Source organism: Portunus trituberculatus, chromosome 47 (genome assembly GCF_017591435.1).
Source record: "Portunus trituberculatus isolate SZX2019 chromosome 47, ASM1759143v1, whole genome shotgun sequence".
NCBI classification, from domain to species: Eukaryota; Metazoa; Arthropoda; class Malacostraca; order Decapoda; family Portunidae; genus Portunus; species Portunus trituberculatus.
In genome coordinates, this window is record NC_059301.1 from 4,142,161 (window position 1) to 4,166,527 (window position 24,367).

General features: G+C 40.1%; 1 protein-coding gene across 1 annotated transcript in view; it reads right to left on the reverse strand.

The window, feature by feature from the left end:
* LOC123520500 (octopamine receptor beta-1R-like) overlaps window positions 1-24,367 on the reverse strand; it is a 167,538-nt gene that overhangs the window by 139,798 nt on the left and 3,373 nt on the right. The window contains exon 2 of the mRNA XM_045282802.1: window positions 4,327-4,539. Coding sequence (XP_045138737.1) covers window positions 4,327-4,539 — 213 coding nt within the window. The remainder of the gene's footprint in view (window positions 1-4,326; window positions 4,540-24,367) is intronic.

The following is a 24,367-nucleotide window of genomic DNA, read 5'->3' on the forward strand; positions in this document are numbered from 1 at the left end:
AAAGTATTGCCTTATAGAGGCTCGCCGCTGCTTCATATTTAACATACCCAGTCTTTGATGCTGTCACTGTTTGCTTTAGTTGAACACATGTTCGTGATTTCCTATGAATATTTATTTAGGCACCTTACTTCCTCATCTTACAAAAGGGGCGCGCTCTCTCATACACACACACACACACACACACACACACACACACACACACACACACACACACACACACACACACACACACACACACACACACACACACACACACACACACACACACACACACACACACTCACCGTGAGTGAAATAGTTAATTAGGTAACAAATTGTTAGCAAATCTGTTAGTTAGCTACAGATAGTTTTGTAATTAACAAATTTATTCAACTAAAATACGAAATATAGCTTCGTACAGGAAGTAACACATAATTGTCTTTTATTCATAATGTACTGAAGTATCTTACTTATGGGCATTACATACATTGCTATATATTTACGTCTCAAGGAACCAAATAAAGAGCACATAATTGGGAAAAAAAATGTCGCTAATTTCTTATTTTCAATTTTCGTTTATTCAGTTTAGTTCTTTTTTTCATTTCTACTGTCAATATGTTCTTACTTATTTACTTTCTTTCCTATTAACAAGAAAATATATTTACATTTTACCACTGTGTACTTATTAATGGTAAGTAAAATGTAGTGTAATGTAATAATATATACAAATACTTCACGTACATCATAACACAATGCATAACTATTAGTGCACTATTCTACAAGGCAGTATTTTAGATATAAACATGATGAAACGTTCGCGGGAGTGTGATGAAAGTGACCACTCTATCAAGCTGTTTTCTCTTTACCTGTTCACATGCACACTGAATATTGTAAAACGCATTGCTCTTTCACCACGATTTCCAAAATAATAATGGCAAGAATCTTCAACGTGTTTGTCATGTAGATAATACAGATATTTTACCAATCTTCCAGCGGAATCATAAAAACATCAGTAAAAACCATCATAACTTCAACTAGAGTCTTTTTTTTTATGAGAAGTGTTAGTCGGAGTTTCAGTATATAGTCCTGATAGTCACACACACACACACACACACACACACACACACACACACACACACACACACACACACACACACACACACACACACACACACACACACACACACACACACACACACACACACACACACACACACACACCCACACACATGGCCATTGGACGTGTGGCTCCACCTGAGGCATAAGTCTGGTTTTGATAAGCAGCTCACGTTTATAGTTCCTCGTAAATCAATTGGGTGAATACATTTGATGCGTGGCCATGGATCGGTTTAGTCTGTGGTATATGTGACTAGTTTCAAGGCTGAGGTATGTACGTGTGACTGGTTTCTGATCTGTGTGTGTGTTGCTGGTTTCTGGTCTGTGGTGTGTGTTGCTGGTTTCTGGTCTGTTTGTGTGTGTTGCTGGTTTCTGATCTGTGTGTCTTACTGGTTTCTGGTTTGTGGTGTGTGTTGCTGATTTATGGTCTTTTTATGTGTTGCTGTTTTTTGGTTTATGTGTGTGCTCTGTTAGTTTCTGGCTTGTGTGTGTGTGTTAGTGGTTTCTGGTCTCTGTATGTGTTGCTGGTTTCGTAACACTGATCTTTATCTTCCAAGTCTTATGATCAGTCATCATTCTTCTTATAAAATCTGACAATTGATAAGCCTTGGCATATCGGAGGTTTTGATACTATAAACACGAGGCAAAGGAGCGTGGTGTGCTAGTGGAGTTGTCACCATGACTGTACGTTCTCCTGCTAACCTGTTGTTCAGCTTGACTCACCGCACCCATGCAGTTGATAAAGGAACTCTCAATATAAGATTCAGTAAAGTCTTCCCGGGACACAGGAATATTCTTAAATTTGCATCTCCCATCAAGACCAGACTTCCTCCATCTCTTCCTCCACTACTCATTTCCAATCTCACATTTCACTTCACTCCTCCATTTTTCGATTTGTGTTCGTCTTAGCTTTTCTATATTCGAGCGCATGGTTCTGCTTTATACGTCTTTGTGTGAGAATTACTTTCCTCTGAGCAGATTCAATACATTACTTTGTCGTGGATGAAATGGTCCCAGGACAGCCGCGGCAACCACCACATCATCCCCGTTTTATCTTTAATGAGACTTTTCTTTTCCTCTCTTCCTCGCATGACTCCGAAATAAAACAGAGGTCAGAATATCCCTTAGGTATGCAGGTTTCCTCGGATACCTCAGCCCAATGAACATAATGACCTTTAAATGGAGCTTCTTGGAGAGATAGATTAAAAGCAAGCAGTCAAGATAAGATTGTTACGAGAGACTCCATGGAACAGAAGATTCGACGTAACCGCGGATTCCATCACGTAAAGGGACGAGACTTGTAAAACTGAACAGTCCGAAGAGTCTTTAAGAGACAACTATCTCCCTCTTCCTTTACGACACTCCACCATCTTGCTCCCGCGATAGAATATAGAAGAGGATACAAGGCGTGGGCCGGAGAAGGCTGTTGTTGATGGATCGCAGCGTTATATTAAACGATGAGCAGCTTGGTGTAAGAGGATTACTGTCTTTTTTTCATATTATCCATGCAGAGTCTCGCTTGTAAAAAAGAAAACAGGTGTCACTCGTTAATAGTTTCGTGAAGGTATCTCATACTTACACTTATCTTATTTTTATCAAAGAGGTACACTGGGCGAGGATGATAAAGATAAAAGAAAAATCGATAGACCTACCTACTGAGAATGTGAATCAATTAGTTAGTGCTCGTCTTAACACCTACAAGAAGCTCCAAAAGTGTCGCTCTTTTCACCAGAGGAACATTGAAGCAGCAGCAACAACAGTGACCCGTATTTTCACTACACGCACCTTGTTTATGTGTTTGCTTCCCATGCCTTGGTGTGATAAGACAGAGGATGCCCAGCTGTCACTCCGGCCTTGAGAGATTCCCAACTCACATCACGGCTCACAGTACACCATGACATGTTTCAAAGCACACACACACACACACACACACACACACACACACACACACACACACACACGCCCGGTAGCTCAGTGGTTAGAGCGCTAGCTTCACAAGCCAGAGGACCGGGGTTCGATTCCCCGGCCGGGTGGAGATATTTGGGTGTGTCTCCTTTCACGTGTAGCCCCTGTTCACCTAGCAGTGAGTAGGTACGGGATGTAAATCGAGGAGTTGTGACCTTGTTTTCCTGGTGTGTGGTGTGTGCCTGGTCTCAGGCCTATCCGAAGATCGGAAATAATGAGCTCTGAGCTCGTTCCGTAGGGTAACGTCTGGCTGTCTCGTCAGAGACTGCAGCAGATCAAACAGTGAAACACACACACACACACACACACACACACACACACACACACACACACACACACACACACACACACACACTGCCTTGTATAGATCTCTCTCTCTCTCTTAAGTCATGGCGAAAACAGTACCGATATTCAGTGAAGACGCTTGAGTGACTTTAAGTGGACACTCATGTTTGATTAGGGGTCTAGATTTATTCGAAAGCACGCTCCGCTTTAATGGTGGACCCGAAGCGAGGAAATCAGAGGATCCAGGTAATCAGCCCAACACCTGAGCCTCACCACACCGGTTCACTCCCGCGTACCCTGTGGACCCGCACACCAAGCCACATATTACTGTAAAAGACGATCAACGAGCCCTCCAAACACTGGCCTCTATTCATAAAAACTTTGTTCTCTCATCAGATTTATTTGCAAACGTTGCAAAGATAATTGATAATGTTTGTTTGTTTGTTTTTTCATCATAAAAAGTTAAAAAGTGTCCAATATCTTCCATTCGATCGTGTTAAGTGTGTCAGACGAGATAATTTTGAGACCGTATTACGCTTACGATATACAGAAAGATCAACGAGTCCATGAAACTTTTGTTGTCACATGAAACCTTTATTCTCTTGCATCAGTACTCTTTTCGAAGGCCACAATAGGAATTACTAGACTTTTCATGTACTTTTGCATTTTAGTAGATTAGTTCTTGTTAAACATCACTGACTTCTCGTAAACTTATGAACCCCCAATTGTATGAGAGAAGGAGATAGAGTACTTTCTCCCAGACTGTTCCAGCTGCAGGCTGTACCATGATTTAATGTCACTACAATTACGCAACCTGCCTTGTCTACGGAAAGCCCTGTGAACCTCTGCCTCACACCTCCTTATGGAAATGTAGCAGAGAAGGGATACTGTTCCGCCTGCGGACTGTACCATTCACTACGATCCATGTCGCTACACTTAACCTGCCTCATGTGTAATCCCTTTGCGTCACACCTGGCTTACCTGTCTATGGAGATGCAGCAGAGGTGAAGGATAGACACGGTTGAGAAGTAGACGTCCATGCTGTTCCATAGGTCACACATAAGCGCCCCGAACAGCCACGTCTGTGTGAGCTGGACACTCGCATTGAACACCATGGCCATTAGCGCCACCAGCATGTCCGCCAGCGCCATGGACACCACGAAGTAGTTGGTGATGACACGCAGCTTGTGGTACCTGAAGAAGGGAAGGTTATGTATTAGAGGAGAGATTCATCGAGAGATCATGAAAAGCGAAGGAAAGAGACAAATAAGAGAAAATGGGAGGACGTAAGGGAAACTGGAAAGAAAATGAGAAGGAGAAAATGAGACGAGGAATAGAGCGAGAAGGGAAATGAGACGACGATAGAGATAGGAAAGAAAATGAGAAGGAAATATGCATAAAAGAGGGGGAACAAGGAGACATATGAAGATAACAGATGATAAAGAAGAAAAAGAAAGAAAATGATTGGGGAAAATGAATGAAAGATAGAGATAAAAGAAAGAAGAGAAGCAGGTGAAGAATAGATGATGCAAAGAAAGAGACAGGCAGGGAAAAATGAGAGGATAAGACAAATGGGGAAGAAAATCAGGAGGAAAGAAATATGAGTACAGAAGCAGGATGGGAGGAAAAGTAAAAAAAAAAGTGAGAAAAGAGTTAAGGAGAGGAAAATGAAGACAATATGGAAAAGAGAGAGAGAGAGAGAGAGAGAGAGAGAGAGAGAGAGAGAGAGAGAGAGAGAGAGAGAGAGAGAGAGAGAGAGAGAAGTCAGTGTATCGTTATGATTTATGAAAAGAGAAGAGTCTTGCATAATTTCTAATGAAGAAATATTATTGAGGCAATATATTTTCTCTCCTTCCCTCCCTCTCTCCTCCCGCCAAGAAGCTCGAGTTGCATAAAGAAAGAGTTCGTGCTGTCCTGCTTCTTTTCTTCAGTTATGGCTCAGTTATTTGTCCGAGTCCGGTCGTATAGCCAGGCAGTTTTACTTCGTCTTCTAATTGATTGGGATATTTGGACGCTCTCTCTCTCTCTCTCTCTCTCTCTCTCTCTCTCTCTCTCTCTCTCTCTCTCTCTCTCTCTCTCTCTATCTATCTATCTATCTATCTGTTTAAGTGTTAGTGTATCGAAAAATACTTGTCCTTGTCCTTACTATCTGCATGAGCACAGAGGCATGTGGTCGGGCGCAGCAGCCTGTGTTGTTTGTAAATCTTGGTTAAAGTTGTAGTTGAGAGGCGGTGCAGGGCGAGGCAGTAGTTGCATTAAAAGTACCGCTGCTGCCTCACGATGAAATACAGGCAGATGAAATAGATGCTTATATAGTACTAGAAGAAACTACAAGATTTGAAGCGGTGTTTGTGTTGAAAGTATCGTTAAGTCATGAGGAAAAAAATATAGACACTTTATTAACAATTTCGTGTTTTACTTCTTTTTTATAGATCACATAAAAAAACTAGTAATATATAAGATCGGGTGTGTTTATTTTCAATCTACTATTTTATTACACCCATTTCCAAACAATTTTGTATCTAAATAGACCATAAAACGAGTTGGAAGATGTTTACCTTCCATTTTACTCTCCGATTACAACTATTTATTTACAATCCCATCGTCTTCACTACAGAACAGAATCATTTTAAAAAGGTCTTATGTGAGGGAGAATGCTTTTCCCCTCACTACCACCACCACCACCGCCTGGACAGCTGTGAGGCGGCCCGCATCTAACGAGGGAAAGCCTGTCCCGTGTCTCGGCTGTTGTCTGTTCTTTATATGCATGTAAAATGGCTCTAATATCCTGCGTGTTCCCTGTTAACTCCAGGCTATGGAAACGCTGAACCAAGAGAGTGCTGAGGATGGACGGTCTTGGTTGGCTCTCGTCTTGTAAGGAGAGTATCAAGAAGTTCGTACTCTCACATACTATGAGCAGGCTCTGTGTGAAACTTATAGAGTGCTTTTGTGGGGTTTTCATGATCCAGTTGGGTGAACGTTAGAGAGGTTTTGAAGTGTTTACAAATTCTGGTTGAAGTTTACAGGGTGTGTCAAGAGTGTTTTGATGACTCCAGTAACTGTTTGATAGGATTCAGTGGAAGTTAAACAAGTTTTCAAGTGCTGCCATGATCGTGCTGGTAGTTTAACATGTTCTATTGGAATGTATAGGAGTTTTCAAAGGTGTTCTGTTTTTTCTGATGGTGATTTAAAGAATTCTCGTGGACATTATTTTATTTCAAGAATATCCATGATTTTATTTCAAGAATATCCATCATTTTATGAATAATTGAACATGCTATTGTAGATGTTTTATGATTTTCTTAGAGAATTTTCATGATTCCTTTAATATTTTCAGAAAAATTCTAGACTACAAAGAAAAAAGACTAATGAAAATCTTACTAATTATCCACGTAATGTATAAAGAATGGTATTTCAAAATGAAGCAGGTGTGAGGGAAAAATGTGCGGCGTGTAGCTATATTTCCACTCGTTTGTTCACTCGTGCCGGGGCAGAGCGGTGATGAAAGGGAGTAACTTTTAATTGGCAATTCGGTGTACTGGTTATTAGATTTCTGGGTATTTATTTCGGCCGTGTCTGGTATCGACTAATTGAGGGTAATATATCCACACGCCTGAGAGTTAATTGCACTGTTTCACCTGTGTTACCGGTGCTGCTAGTACCTCGTTGGATTGTGGACGAGGTGCTTTAACTGCTAATTTTGATATGATTTATTTGATCTGAGTGACATATGAGTAAAATTAACTAAACTGACGATATTTTAGGAATGCCTCTTGTTTCATCTGATTCACGTATATGACTGAGCTAATTAGAACTTTCTGATGTTAGTCATGTTTCATCTGAGTGTCGCAATTATTGAACTCCGGAAAAATGTAACTACGTGTTGGTGCTGAAATATTTTTTTTTTCTTATTTTTTAACTATCGCCTTTGAAGTGTATGCTCTAAAATTCCTCAAGATCTTTTCACTTTCATTTTTATATCCAAATGTTGCTGGCGTGTTATCTCAGACAATTATGAAAGGTGGTGGAAGGTATTAGGAATTTCAATTATTCTAGTAATTGTTTAACAATAAGAAAAGTCATCCATAAAAGCATTGAAATTTACATCTTCACCCTTTGACAAATAGTCCTTATGAGAAAAGAAAAATTGGTTAAAGAATACAACTCAAGAATGATAACACGCTTTACCAGTCAGAACGTCAAACAAAACAATACCAAACTCTCTCTTTTTCGTTGCATGCAGAATCATCATCTCTGCAGCCTTAGAGAGAAAAGGAATTGCCTAAGAATTCAGCTCTACACAGACAATACACCTCAGCAGTCAGAAAGTCAAACAAAGCATTTCCCTCCAGGTGTTTACATAGCCCCGCGTGTATCATCATTTAAAACACCACACGTACTGCTCTTTGTGATCCTGACACTCCATGAAAACGACAACTTTTTTGCCTATGAAGTATATATGTACGTACGTTTCTTTTTTTTATTTGGAGAGGAGGTGAGACGCAGTAAAGATCATCCCACACAACGCAGCCTTCCTCCCATGGTGCGTGTGGGTCCGTGTGTGTGACTTTCGTGACAACACACAAAGGAGGGAGGGAAGGAAGCTCTCGTCTCGATTTTCTCGCTTCCTTGTATTAGTGGATTGCTTGAGTGTTTGCACTGAACCCTTGTATACACACACACACACACACACACACACACACACACACACACACACACACACACACACACACACACACACACACACACACACACACACACACACACACACACACAGAGAGAGAGAGAGAGTCTACTTTATGTTTATTGTTGTTGTTTTTTCATCTGCCCTCCTCCGTCCTCTCTCATCCTTCTCTTTGCCTCTGTCCTTTACTTTCTCTCTCTCCATTTCCGTCGTCTCTAGGTTTTCCCCAAATCTCTCTCTCTCTCTCTCTCTCTCTCTCTCTCTCTCTCTCTCTCTCTCTCTCTCTCTCTCTCTCTCTCTCTCTCTCTCTCTCTCTCTCTCTCTCTCTCTCTCTCTCTCTCTCTCTCTCTCTCTCTCTCTCTCTCTCTCTCTCTCTCTCTCTCTCTCTCTCTCTCTCTCTCCTACTGTCATTCTCCCTCCTCCTCCTGTCAGCCTCCTGGAAACTGTGAAGAAGGGAAAAAAAAACTTGGGAAAGAAAAAAGGTCGCTGGACGTGTGCACTTTGAGGGAAAAAAGACTCATCCATTAGCCTTCTCGAGGGAAAAAATGGTCTCGACATTATTTTCTTTACTTCATGAAAACGATATTCACGAGTCCAGGGGCCAGAAGAGTTAAGTTTGCATCAAGCCCAGAGCCAAGTGAAGGAGAAGGAAGGAGGAGAGGGAGGAGGGAAGGAAAGAAAGGAGGAGGGACAGTGATGAGGAAGAGGAAGAAGAAGAAGAAGGAAAAGAAGTAGGAGCGGGTGGGGAGGGAGAGGGAAAAAAGAGTGAGAGGGAAGAGAAGAAGAAAAGGAGTGGGTGGAAGGAATAAACAGTGCAGGGGAAGGAGGAGGGACAGTGATGAGGAAGAGGAAGAAGAAGAAGAAGGAGGAGGAGAAGTAGAAGAAGCGGGAGGGGAGGGAGAGGGAAAAAAAGTGAGAGGGAAGGGAGAAAGAAGAGAAGAAAAAAAGGAGTGGGTGGAAAGAATAAACAAAAAAGAGCAAAAGTAAAGAAATATGAGACGCGTTACTCCTTTTTTACTTTAGTTTTTATATCAGCATAGCTTTCAGATTTATTTGCGTTTTTGGTGAGCCAGGTAAGAGTTAAGAGTATATGAATCCCAGACCAGCTTAGTGAGGGAGAAGGAGAGAGAGAGAGAGAGAGAGAGAGAGAGAGAGAGAGAGAGAGAGAGAGAGAGAGAGAGAGAGAGAGGAATATTATAACAAACCATAAAAAAATGTGGTAATAAACCTTTTCATTTTCATTTTTAACACAAGATAATTATTTTCAATGTTCGTTTTTTTATTTTGTTGACTTATAGATTTATTTTATAAGAACGAAGAGTTATATCCTTTCTTATCCTTATTTTCGTATTATTGTACTCATTTTCATTCATGTTCATATTTCAATAACTTACGAAAGGAAGCATTTTATTTCTATGACGGTCACGTGGTCATAAACAGCTCCGTTAAGCACCATGTGGACTCTTGTAATGATGTCCTCGTTTGAAAAAGTCACCTCGGGGGCTGATGAGATTCTTGGTGGGCGGAAGATGAGAGGGCTTGCTTGCTTTCATGCATAGATAATTAATTTGTTGTTTTTGGTATCGCTTTCTATACAGGAGAACGTGAGGCAGACGGGACGAAGGACACCCAGGAAAAGCAAGACATGGCAGAAAATTTGTGTTGAGAGGAAAAGCGATTGGAAAAATTAAAAAGAAAATAAGAAATATGTCTAAGAAAGTAGAGAGATAGGAAAGTGAGGATGAAATTAAGAAAGATGTGTAAAAAAAAGAGGAAAATAGACAAAAATGGGAACGTAAGGAAGAATAAAGTTAAGGAAAAATGTGTAAGAAAGAGAAGGGTAGAGCGAGAAAAAGGGAAAGTGAGGAGGAACGTAGGATGAGTAAGATAGAAACACAGAGGGAAAAGTGACAAGGAAAAAGGGTGAGAACTGACATATTTCACAGCAACAAGTCACAGTACTGGAAACAACGTACATTATCTTAAGGACACCTGCAAGAATCACCCAAAAAACACCTAAAACACGAAGCACTCTCATAAAACACCCACAAACACACACAAAAAAAGCTGCATCCATAATAGACACATACGCACGTACAAATAAACACAAGACAAAAGAAAGAAAAAGAAAAAGGAAAATGAGTAAAAGAATAGATTGTTCCCAGCATTTTCCAGTTTAAAATTTAGTAGAGGCTTTGAAAAGACGATAAATAAATGAAAAATAAATAAAAGTTTGAGAGAACTGTACTAAAGAGAAGTGTGAAATACGTAGCAGGGAAAGGATTAAGGTATACTGCTGCTCTCTCTCTCTCTCTCTCTCTCTCTCTCTCTCTCTCTCTCTCTCTCTCTCTCTCTCTCTCTCTCTCTCTCCTTGCACCAGTTCAGTCTTACAAGAGGTCAAAAAGTAATAGTGATACAGAAACATGTAATAATTATGTATTTGGTCTCTTTTGAATCGTACGCAAATATTTCGGTTTAAAAAAAAAATTTGTAACGCCTGAAATACTTTAGAAAATACAAAAAGACACCATTAACTTTGAAATAAAGATGTGGAGCAAAAAAAAATAAAAAAAAGCTGTCTAACATTTCTTTAACCCATAAGTACCATGACGCGTTTCCATATCTATTGTGCTTACCATTTGGAGATTTTATAAAGCTTCAGAAACTTATGTGGGCGGTTAGAATAGTGAAGACTCTGGCCAAGAATCTTCTGACCGCCATAGACCCTTCCTAATATGAATAAAGTGGCCTAGTCGTACGCAAATCTCAAAGTAACAACGTATCCCGGTATTGAAGGGACTAAGAAGATACAAATAAAGAAGTTAATTGTGCTGAGAAACCGAAAGTCTAAAGCCATTATGTAAAAGAATCCATAAAAGAAAGCAGGAAATCTCAAGAAAAGCAAACAAGAACACCCAGTAGAAAGGAAGAGTACCCAATTTATCCCTCAGTATTTGCTGGAGATACCACACCACTTTTCTTCCCGTCAAGGCGAGGCTCCGGGTAAACGCCACGAGGCCCCGGCAGATGGCGGCCAGATTACGAAAATTAAAGTTGTGTTTGTTCAAGGCGGAAAGATGTAAATGCGAGGCTGGAGGCTGCCATATTGGTACTCTCTCTCTCTCTCTCTCTCTCTCTCTCTCTCTCTCTCTCTCTCTCTCTCTCTCTCTCTCTCTCTCTCTCTCTCTCTCTCTCTCTCTCTCTCTCTCTCTCTCTCTCTCTCTCTCTCTCTCTCTCTCTCTCTCTCTCTCTCTCTCTCATTAGAAATAAAGTGACGTGAAATGCCTTAGTTGGATTATAAAGAAGGAAGGAAAGAAAGCTATTTCATTTGCTTCACTTGTTCAAATAAAGAGAGAGAGAGAGAGAGAGAGAGAGAGAGAGAGAGTGTGTGTGTGTGTGTGTGTGTGTGTGTGTGTGTGTGTGTGTGTGTGTGACTTCCTGAAAAAAGAAAGGGAATAAGGAAATTTAAACTGCCGTCCTACATTCCTCCCTTTCATCACTAAAACTGAAAAAAAAGAAATCCACGTGGAAATCCTCATTGGAGTGAAAAGAAAGGCAGTGTTATGTTAACTATTTTTTTTTTCTTCTTTTTTATAGCATGTTTTTATTTCTCTACTTGTGTGTGTGTGTGTGTGTGTGTGTGTGTGTGTGTGTGTGTGTGTGTGTGTGTGTGTGTGTGTGTGTGTTCAGCTACGTGAAAACTTAATCTTCCGTTATACGCTTGTACATTCCCAACTGTCACAACGAAAAAAAAAAGAATGAAAACAAAAAAATTGTATACAAGTAAAAGTTAAAAAAAGAAAACAAACAAACAAGGAAAGCAAGATAAAAACAACTTCATGTTAACCACTTTTCTCTTACAAACTCCACAAAAAAAAAAAAAAAAAAAAACATTTCCAGTCCCACACACGAAAGAGACAGAGAAAGAAACCCATTAGTTGATACGTGACTGCAATGCATTTATCAACAACATTACCACCACATCAAGTTTCTTATGTAATAGTGGTGTGGCGGTGGCAGTGGTGATGGTGTGGCTAAGAGAGGAGGAGGAGGAGGAGGAGTAAGAGGAGAAAGTGGAGCAGTGGATGAAGTAGACTTGTTACAGGAGAAAAAGCAGCGTTAATGAGATCCTGACGTTGGAAAGAAACAGATGACAGTAGACTATTAAGGGAGATAAAGAGTCCCAATATAGATCTATCTGTGACTAAAACACAAGAAAGGACGCTGAGCTGAGGAAACTATAGTGTTGACGAGGGATTTTAGAGGACAAGAAAGAAAGTTGCATTGTGAGGATATTGCTAGAGAGAGTAGGGGATAAGGGAGAGGGAGAGGGAGAGGGAGAGGAGAGGGATATGTATCAATAAACGTCGCAGTAAGAGGAAGAAAGACACAGCCGATACAGATGTGTTGGCAGCAGGACTGTTGTTATTAAAGGCGCTGCACGAGAGGGGAAAGAAAGTACCAATAAATGTCCATGTGGCAGGAAAAAGAAGTAAGTGTGAGTACAGACATGGAGAAACAGCGACGGAGAGACAAGTAGCAAATAAGGACAAATTACATATGTATCAGTGTACAGACGAAAGCCAAGATAGAGACAGAGCGACACAGAGACAAGGAACTCAAGTGAAAACAAATGACATACATACTAGTGTAGAAGCGAAGGCAAAGACAGACACAGAGAGGGAGAGGAAGACAAGGAACATGCAAAAGCAAATTGCATATGTACCAGTGTAAAAACAAAGACACACACACACACACACACACACACACACAGAGAGAGAGAGAGAGAGAGCGAGAGAGAGAGAGAGAGAGAGAGAGAGAGAAAGGAACAAATATTAACAAAATGCATTACAGCAAAAGTCCGAACGTTCGTAATGCAAAACTTCGGAAAGCCCAAAACTTCGAAATTTTTCTAGTTGATCAATTAATGCTAAATTTACTAAAAATGTGTGTTTCTAACTAGAAAAGAAATAAATAAAAAGCCCAGGCAACACTGAAGGAACACCTCGCGGGAGTTTGTTTAATGGCGTCGATTTGAGTTTGTAAGTGTATGCTTTCTCATACTTCATACTGCGTCTATAGATAGTTAGTACGCTCACACATCTCCCATGCACCTATCACCACGATAGTATTGGATATGATCATTTAAAATAGTCTCATATCCGCCTCGTCCCCTCTCTTCCTCTCCCTAAACACTTTTCAGCTTCATAATTTTTGTTCATCTCTTCCCTCCTGCTCTTAATTATGCGTTCATTCCGCGTTTATACATAGATTGTACAGTAATACAGCTACCTTGAATGCCTGTGCATATAGAAAATATACGTATAGTTAGGAAAAAGCAAGAAATTTTTTTTTTTTTTGTTCCAAGCCACGGCTTCTGTCATATAAAATCATCGGTTGGTATCATCTTTTTTTCCTCATTTCCCCTCACTCACGCCATTCGGACGCCATATGACGCCAACAGATGGATTATTATTCACTTGTGCATCTATTATTCACGTCTCGGCCTGATGGTTCATGCTTTTGAGATGGAATTGCTGAAAATAGTACATAACTAAAAAATAATTCGGAAAATTCGATATTTCTGAACTCTTCTATTCCGCTGCCTTCCGAAGTTTCAAATTTTTACTCCATGTACCAGTGCAGTGATAGAGACAGAGACACGGAAAGAGACAGAGGCAAGACACAAGTAAGAACAAAACGCATTATGTTCCCGTGCAGAGACAGAGACACAGAAAGACAATGAACTCCAGTAAGACCAAAAAACGTACTTCCAGCATTTAGGGTGAAGAAACAGGATCAGAGCTGAGTCACTTCCGTCCATCGAGAGAAAGAAGGGAAGTGAAGCGGAAAGAGATGATGGAAAGAGTCAGATTCGGTCTCGGTTTATTTCCTCTTAGATACATTATTCTCTCTCTCTCTCTCTCTCTCTCTCTCTCTCTCTCTCTCTCTCTCTCTCTCTCTCTCTCTCTCTCTCTCTCTCTCTCTCTCTCGTCGATGTGTTCCTTATTGTCATCATTTGTACATATCTTTCATGTTATGTTTGATATCACATTTTTTTTCTCTCTTCTGTATCATTATCATCATCATTAGCAGCAGCAGCTTTATTATGATCTACAACTACATTCTTTTCGTGTGCAGAGAAGATAGCTATCAAAAATTACACTAAATCCTCGTTATTTCCTCTTTGCTTCAGATATTATTCTTTTAACCCTTTCAGCACCATGGCACGTTTTTTTTTTTTTTCATATTTATTCTGTTTACTATTCTGATTCTATACAATTTCAGAGACCTATGGGGAAGATTAACACAATGAAGACTCTGGCCATTAATCTTCTGACCTCCATAAACCCTTCCTAATGTAAATAAAATTGTTTAGTCGTACGCAAAACTCATGGTGCAAAAGTGTCCCGGTATTGAAGGGCTTAATCCTACTGTGGTTTTTTTTTTTTTTCTTCTTTTTCTTTGCTTATGTATGTATGTGTATCTGTTTTTATCGAATATTCAAATTGTTTAGAAAGAAAAGTGATGTCTTTCTATGGAATGTCTTTTTATGTGGTGCCAAAATTTCACTCAAGCCTTACGACCCTGCAGAAATGTAATGTTACTTGCAATGGTCAGGTGTTGCCAGTCCCCGGGAGGCTGAGCAGGATAGATATATGGGCCCTTGTTCCTCTGTGATCCCGTCTTAAAGTACCCGCCTGACCTTTGCGTGACTCCTGGACAAGGCCAACCAGGTGACTTACTGCCACTTACACGGCTATTGTCGCCCTCTATATATTCTTTTACGAGTCTTTCCTTGTAACCTTGTGAGGAAAAAGGGAAAGAGCGAAGAGTGTCAGTGGTAAGCTAGTGTGAAGTGTGTTGCTAAACATTTAGTAATTTTGTGGTTTTTGTTCGGGATTGTTAAAGATTGTTCTCTAAATGGTTCTAAAGAAAATATCAATTCAGTTCTATGTTATCGCATTCATTGTATCATGAATATCGTAGAAGAGTTTCATTAAGTTTAGTATTGTATTAGTATTAGTATTCTTTTTATAGTAACGGATAAGAAATATCTCTTGACAATTTTTCACTATAATTTTTTTATTTAATTACTCTTTCCTGACTAATAGCGGGCAATCTTATGTGGAAGTTTACTGATTTCTAGATAATTAGTTAGCGTGTACCAAAAAGGCGATACAGTATCATGCATTGATCTTTCAAAATAATGAAAAGTTAAGCATTTATTCACCGTTGATGTTCCGCTTTCTACCTGAAAGAGGGGAAAAAGGAGAAAAGCCTAAATTTAACAAAGAAATCCTAGTGGAGTTATTAATCATCACAGGAAAAGAGCCGATAAAAGTAAACAATTCACGAGTACATGCAACCACATAATGCAACTCCAGAATACAGACGTCATAGCTTTTTCGTTCCGTTCCAGGCAGTGTGGCTACCCACCCCTTGGCTTTTTCCATTGTCTTGCCACCCTCTGCACTGCAAAGCTAGTCACCAACACACTTATGATACGCTGACTCGTTTCACATCTGCAACTACACACGAACTTGAAAATTTTCGCTTATAAAAGAAAATGGAAATGATAAATATAAAAAGATATTTGTAGTTTATTTTTTATCTTATAAATTTATTCATATACTTATCTTTAGTATTTATCTATTTGGTCATCGGTTTATTTATTCATTTAATTCATTTATTCCTTTTTTAGTTACATTTTCTTTAGATTGTTTTATTTGTTCTCAGCTTTATGCGTTACTACTGACAGACAAAATTGTATAAAACTTTGAATATATATATAACATATCTATATTGGAGCACTGAATAATTTCCAATAGAATGCGAAGCTGCTGCAGTAAAAAGAGACATTGTTCGGGTTGATCCTCTCGTCAGGTTTATTACACAAATATAGGAATAACTGTTCAGCGAATCGAGTTAAGCCTCACGGTACAACGAAACTGTGTATCATTGTCCGTTCCTGTGGTCCGAGTGACTTCACACAACACTGATAGGGTTTCACTTTATGAGACGTAAAGTTATGGTCCATAAACCCCAGTGTTCAATTTCCTTGACAAAAATAGTTCGTGACTCTTTAGCCAAGCCTTGTCTGTGAGATGAACTCTACTGCATCTCCATATTTCGGAGGATCTTAAAGCTTTATGTCCCTTTGTGGAGAATTTGATGGTTGGTTGCAGTGACCAGCACTTGTGTACCTGATTGTTAGGAGAGTGCTGACATCTTATCTAGAATGTGTTGCATAAACACTGCACAGTCGCTTACTTATGCTTTCCTTGACCTCATTGATCCATAGTTTAAATAGATTTCATCTTAGGTTAATATCCCTCAGATAATTTTTTTTTATGAAAGGGATGTACTGACCGAGGGCAACAATATATATATATATATATATATATATATATATATATATATATATATATATATATATATATATATATATATATATATATATATATATATGTGTGTGTGTGTGTGTGTGTGTGTGTGTGTGTGTGTGTGTGTGTGTGTGTGTGTGTGAAAAGGCCAATTGAGGAATCTGTGCATAAAGAGAATCCACAGTTGAACTTACGTGTCTTTTGATATGAATGGCAAATAATTTGACGAGCAATAAAGAAGAGGAACATGAGGAAGGGACAATTGTTGACTGGCTTCTCTAACAACAGATCTTCAGTCCCTCATAGAGAACAATTAGTCGATGATTTTATGGAAGTCTTCAGTTGTTCAGTGACACCAAGAGCTATTATCTTCAGCTATTTCCATCAACATTAATTTTATGGAAACACTTTATCAAAACCAACAGTGAAAAGCTTGGTCAGGTAACTCCCAGGTGTTTAATGTTACAGTGAACAAAGGACAGATTTTGCCGCAGTGAGAGTACAGGCAGGTGCGGTGAGCAGGATATCATCTATTGAACGTCAGAGAGTAATTAAATGAGATGAGTTTTATCACGTTGATTCTCTCTCTCTCTCTCTCTCTCTCTCTCTCTCAAGCTGGTAATCATCATGTACCTATTTAGATACTCTGAGCAACTTTTCCAGTTCTGAAGCGTTTAATTACGTTGTTACCCTTTGCCAACCTGTTTGGGAAGAGTTGTCAATAAGCGCGTCTCGTCATTGGCTTCTTTTAACATTCTGAAGATTCTTCTGCCACTTGTGAATTTTTATATATTCATGGTCTATTTCATTGTACGCTTTTTACTTTGTTCCATTTAGTGTCGCGGTTATCCTTTGGTGACATTTAGAACACTGTGGCATGAAAATGGTTTGCATGGCACATAGAGAAAGAAAAAAAACAGGAGGTTACTTTTGAACTCTGTCATGGAGCTACTAAATATACTGTAATACAAAAGAAAGTGTTTAAAACGTTGCTGGTGACTATTAGAAAAATTCAACCACCCGGTGTTATTCTTGGTAGTTTAACAGGTAATGATGATTGAATAAGTTGAAGAGTTTTTGTTTAGAGTTGCACCTTTTTAATGTGAAGTGAAGCTGACGTTCCGGAGTTCGTTGCTGTTTTGCTTTACATTGTTGCTGTGACTGTAGAAATTTTTCTTATTTCTTTGTGACTTTCCATGTTATACTCAGAGGGAGGAAACGAACTATGCAGTATGGTGTTCTGGAAGAGGATTTGTTAAATTTCCTATTCCCTTCTGTGTTATGCATGACAGGGACGAGGCAGATGGTGGCACGGGCTGGTATTTAATCATGTGCAGTCGAGTGTGGTGGTGGCGCATGGTGGGATGGTGGAGCAAGGGAGAAGGTGGTTGTCTGGCTGGCTGTCCACGCTTCATTCATTCTCTCTCAACTCATGTGTTCATTATAATGCGTTCATTATCAAAGGCCAACCAGTGTCGTCAGTCGCGTCTCAGTGTCACATCTCTAGTACATCACTTTGATAGTATTATAGTAATGGAGGGATTTTTTCTGTTTCTCCTGTACTTTTTATTATGTGTGAAACCAAATCTCATTACTTTTTCAGTCACACACACACACACACACACACACACACACACACACACACACACACACACACACACACACACACACACACACACACTGCTAGGTGAACAGGGGCTACACATGAAAGGAGACACACCCAAATATCTCCACCCGGCCGGGGAATCGAACCCCAGTCCTCTGGCTGGCTTCACAAGCCAGAGGACTGGGGTTCGATTCCCGGCCGTGGAGATATTTGGGTGTCTCTCTATCACGTGTAGCCCCTGTTCACCTAGCAGTGAGTAGGTACGGGATGTAAATCGAGGAGTTGTGACCTTGTTGTCCCGGTGTGTGGTCTCAGGCCTATCCGAAGATCGAAAATAATGAGCTCTGAGCTCGTTCCGTAGAGTAACGTCTGGCTGTCTCGTCAGAGACTGCAGCAGATCAAACAGTGAAACACACACACACACACACACACACACACACACCATAGTCTAGTGGTTAGCACGCTCGGCTCACAACAGAGAAGGCCCGGGTTCGAGTTTCGGGAGCGACGAGGCAAATGTGCAAGCCTCTTAATGTGTAGCCTGTGTTTTACCTAGCAGTAAATAGGTACGGGATACAATTCGAGGGGTTGTGGCCTCGCTTTCCCGGTGTGTGGAGTGTGTTGTGGTCTCAGTCTTACCCGAAGATCGGTAAGTATGAGTTCTGAACTCTTTCCGTAGGGGAAACGCTGGCTGGGTGACCAGCAGACGACCGTGGTGAATAACACACACACACACACACACACACACACACACACACACACGGCCACGGATCAGTGGTTAGAGCGCTGGCTTCACAAGCCAGATGACCGGGGTTCGATTCCGCGGCCGGGTGGAGATATTTGGGTGTGTCTCCTTCACGTGTAGCCTGTTCACCTAGCAGTGAGTAGGTACGGGATGACAATCGAGGAGTTGTGACCTTGTTGTCCTGGTGTGTGGTGTGTGCCTGGTCTCAGGCCTATCCTAAGATCGGAAATAATGAGCTCTGAGCTCGTTCCGTAGGGTAACGTCTGGCTGTCTCGTCAGAGACTGCAGCAGATCAAACAGTGCACAGTGCACACACACACACACACACACACACATCACGTCATTGTTCTGTTTCTTGCTGTTATCCAATGTACTTTTTTTCATCCTTAAACTCATGAAATTGATTGTTCCGTATTACATTCTAAGAACGTTGAAAAATTTATTCTTCCATATTTCCCATTCTTATTCCATTTTACTAATAAACTTGAAAAGTCCATGCTGATTTTTTTTTTTTTTTTTTTATCACTTTCCTATGACTTGAGCTACCTTAACTTTTCTCTCTCCCTGCTCTTTCTTAAGCTTAAGAAATATAAGTAACTCAACAAATGAAAGTTTACAGTATAATTTCAAAACACACCGCAGATAAAAAGAAAATATGAAATGTAATTGAAACCTTTTCAATTTTAGTTCCGTATGATGACTTTGTTAATCGAATGAAGTGACAACTGTCAAGCTAGAAGGATTAACCCCCTTCAGTACTGGGACGCATTTTTACCATGAGTTTTGGGTGTGATTAGACGATCTTATTTACATTAGGAATGGTCTATGGAGGTCAGAAGATTAACAGCCAGACTCTTCACTAGTTCAACCTCAACATTAGTTTCTGAAGCTGTATCAAATTACCAAATAGTAAAAAATAATTGATATGAAAACGTGTCATGGTACTGAAGGGGTTAAGAGGCCAGTAACAACACGGCTGGCCAACGCTCCTAGAACTCTTTGTATGGAAACTTTTAAGAAGCTTCAATAGTGATATTTCTTATGTACTTTTTGTATCTCTCGTATCCAACTTTCGATCACGAGGCTAACTTATTCATCTGCAGCAGTACATCTCACCTCACCAGATTTATTTCGAAAGCTTCAGTGTTAACAGGAATCAGATCGCCAATATAGTGCACGAGTGAAGAAGTGACTTAGAGTACATAGTGAACGCATGTGTAGAGGCGTTCCTGGAAGCTATTTTCCTACTTCAGTATTCATGCCAATCGTAAATCGCTTTTTTCTCGAAGGTCACGGAACAATATACACATTTACTGAGACTATGAGAGAGAGAGAGAGAGAGAGAGAGAGAGAGAGAGAGAGAGAGAGAGGGATGAGGGCAAAAAAAGACAAACACAGATAAGATAGAATTACTGACAGACAGGCAAGTATAGAAAGTCGATATACTGACAGACAGACAGACAGACAACCAAACAGAAAGGAAGAAAGGTAGACAGATAGACAATCGAAGAAACAGGCAGAGAGACAAGCCAAAAGAAACACAAACAGGCAGGCAGAGAGACAGACAAGAAAAAAAAACAGGCAAAGATAGACAAACAGACAAAACAATAGACAGATAGACAAGACAAAAGAGCGAGACCGAGAAAAAAATATGACAAGCTGAGAAACAGATAACGAAACGAAAGGAACAAAAGGAACATAAACACTTCACACACACACACACACACACACACACACACACACACACACACACACACACGCACGCAGTAAGCAGAACGTACTGGGTCACGGTCAATATGCACGTGAACCAGTTTATGACCAGCACGGGGAGCGTCCATCAGGCATCGACCAGCCCCGCGTGAGGTGTCCTGAGAGGGGCGCCGCTGGGAGCCCCTCGCACCTCGGGAGGAAAGAGGCGATGGGAGCAGAGCCTGTGTGCGCGTGGCTATTGTTACTGTCTGTGGGTCATTCATCAGTTGCTTTTCATAATTGGTGAGAGCATATACTACAAGGTCCCTCTGTGTGTGTGTGTGAGAGAGAGAGAGAGAGAGAGAGAGAGAGGATTCTATTATTTTTTTTTTTATATCTTCACTATACGAGTATTTGCTTGTTTTCATTGATCTATGTATTCATTTGTTCGTTTGTGTATTCATTGATTAACTTATTTTTATTTTCTTTTATCCATTTATTCATTATATCTATCGATTCACTTATTTACTAAGTTGTCAATTTTTTTCTTTTTTTGTATATTCATTATAAAGCACAGAACAGGCACAGCAAATTCTCACCCATGGAAAGAGAGACCGTATTCACTTTCCGAGTATCACCTAAGAAAAACCTCACATGACCCTCGCCAACTCAATAACACTTGAGGACAAAATGAACAAAAACAGCTGTTAATGTTCCTCGACCACTGCGATAGCTATGACATTATTCACCTTCTTACAGGGTCTCGAACTGGGTTCACCGAGATCCTCAAATTCAAACGATGACAACTCCACCGTCGTCTAAGGAGTGAGTCGTGAGTTAGCAGCATAAAAGGGATTACATGGTTACTTGAATCTGGGTATGTGGAATCATTGTATCGCAGCTTATCCGCCAGCAAGCCTGAGACTCTTGGCGTGTGTGTGTGTACGTGTTGTAAGGTGCGGAGGTGCTGAGGTGTGTTGTGTGTTCGTGTGTCAAGAGGATTTGTGTTTGTAGGTGGTGCTGACTCTCTCTCTCTCTCTCTCTCTCTCTCTCTCTCTCTCTCTCTCTCTCTCTCTCTCTCTCTCTCTCTCTCTCTCTCTCTCTCTCTCTCTCTCTCTTGTTTTCTTATCATATTTTTTTTCTCTCCTCGAATTCTTAATATAGCTCCACCATTTTCTACAGAAAAATAATGTCTTGATTCGTGTTGGTTAGTTAATGCGTTTCTTGCATGAAATGACAGACAGTGTGTGATATATTAACTGTCGTTGTGCGTCAGATTTAAACGAAAATAACGAGGAGTGTAACTGATATCACAGGCTCATTAAATACAAAAGAAATGACATTGATGCTTATAAGAATGCAAATTTATGTGTGTGTGTGTGTGTGTGTGTGTGTGTGTGTGTGTGTGTGTGTGTGTGATATTGTTATACTGAAGTAACTGCAATATGAATAAGATAAAGACAGTGCAAATCTTAAATGACAAGGTTGCTGAAGCGTGTCCACCGCCCGAGGCATCCAGGGTGTTGACGGAAACCTTTGTAAGCCAGCTGAACTTGTGTTTGTGTTAGTGTGTCCATCAGCAGGTGAGTAGAGTGGCGGTGCCTGATGCTCTACAGTCATGTTGCAACTATCCTTAGAGCCTCCTCATCCTATTTTGCAATTCTCTCTCTCTCTCTCTCTCTCTCTCTCTCTCTCTCTCTCTCTCTCTCTCTCTCTGTGTTGTTGTTGTTGTTGTTTTTTTACGATAAGGCCTATATCGCCTGTAGGCATACTTGAAGAGTGTATGGGAAGCGCTGTTCAGCTTCCGCCCATTAGTGGCGCAGGCAATTTTATTTATAGTGGTACCCATATTAGAGCCTATATCACCACCCAACTCATCTTCAGTGTAACCACCTAGAACCTGGGTATCATGGTGACATGTAGGTAACTTTAAACCACACGACAAATGGCAAAGTGTTTTAAGGCTGTACGTGGTGAGATTCGAACATACCCGTGGACGTCTGCCCGATCCCACGTTCACCATCTTATCCACTGCGCCACCGCCGTGTGTGTGTGTGTGTATGTGTGTGAACATAACATACGAAATTTAAGTAAGTTGCAAGAGGCTATCAGGACTACCCTTGGCAGTTCCTGGGTGAACAAAACTACCTAAATTCACCTATCATTCCCATCCATAATTTTTTTTATCTTCTTTCAAAGCTCCTTATTGATTCAGCACTAACAACATGATTACTGAGTCCGTTCCATTCATTAAACACTCTGTTAAACAACCAGTTCCTTCCCGTTTCTTTCTTAAACCTAAATTTCTCTGGCTTGAAAACCATTATAACTGGTTCTATCCTGGCTTTTTTTTTATATCCCCTATGCTACTTAAATACTTCTATCAGGTCCCTTCTTAATCTACGTCTCTCTAAGGAATACAAATTTAGTATCTTCAATCTCGCTTCGTAGGGAATATCGGTCATCCCCTGTATTATTTTAGACATTCCTTTTGTACTGCTTCTAATAGATCTATATCCATTCTATAATGTGCGGACCAGAACTGTACAGCATAATCTAGATGTGGTCTCACCAACACCAAATATAACTTTAATATCAATTCCGGATTTCTGTTTTTAAGACTCCTAAGAATTAATCCTAGTACCTTATTTGCCTTACTTCTAACCTATATGCATTGTTTTTTTAGACCAAGATCGGAGCTAACTATAACTCCTAAATCTTTTTCATATCCTGAACATTCTAGAGCCTCGTTGTTTATTGTGTACCTGTTGTATGGATTTCTTCTACCTACGCTCAGTACTTTGCATTTGTTAATGTTGAACTACAGTTGCCATCCATTCATTCATCCTATCTCAATCCGTCTACAAGTCTGAAGCATCCAAATCCTAATTAATCTACGTATCTTTGTGTCATTCGAAAATTTACTGATATCACCACTAATTTCATTATTCAAATCATTAACATATGTTGAAAATAGCAATGGCACTAAAACTGATCTTTGTACCACCCCACTTGGCCTCCCTCGGATTTAGTGCCGTGTGTTAGTAAACTCTCTGCCGCCTATCACCTAACCATGACTTGATCCAGACTAATATTTTTCAATCTATTCCGTGCACTCCAACCTTTTAGTAGAGCCTCTGATGTACCTTATCAATCGCATTACTAAAATCTATGCACAGATGTCATAACTATCACCATTATGTGCCGCATCATAAACTACTATAAAACTGAACAACTTTGTAAGGCACGAATTTCCCTTCTTAAAGCCATGTTGAGAGTGATTAATCAAGGTGTGATTGTCTAGATTCTCTCTAATGTAATATATATATATATATATATATATATATATATATATATATATATATATATATATATATATATATATATATATATATATATATATATATATATATATATATATATATATATATATATGTGTGTGTGTGTGTGTGTGTGTGTGTGTGTGTGTGTGTGTGTGTGTGTGTGTGTGTGTGTATTTACCTATTTGTGATACAGGGCCCGACCCGTAGCTCTCTATGTCCTGTCTCTTTGTCCACACTTGTCCAATTTTTCCTTCATATGACTGACACTCGCCGCCCACACCACATCCACTCTCAGTTTGTTCCATGCATCAATGCTCCGATACGGGAAGCTATACTTCTTAATGTGTGTGTGTGTGTGTGTGTGTGTGTGTGATGTGTGTGTGTGTGTGTGTGTGTGTGTGTGTGTGTGTGTGTGTGTGTGTGTGTGTGTGTGTGTAGTTGTTTGGATGATAAGTTTGTGGTCTTTCCCCTTGCCATAGCCTCTCTCTCTCTCTCTCTCTCTCTCTCTCTCTCTCTCTCTCTCTCTCTCTCTCTCTCTCTCTCTCTCTCTCTCTCTCTCTTATCTTTCACCCCACGTCATTTCCTGCA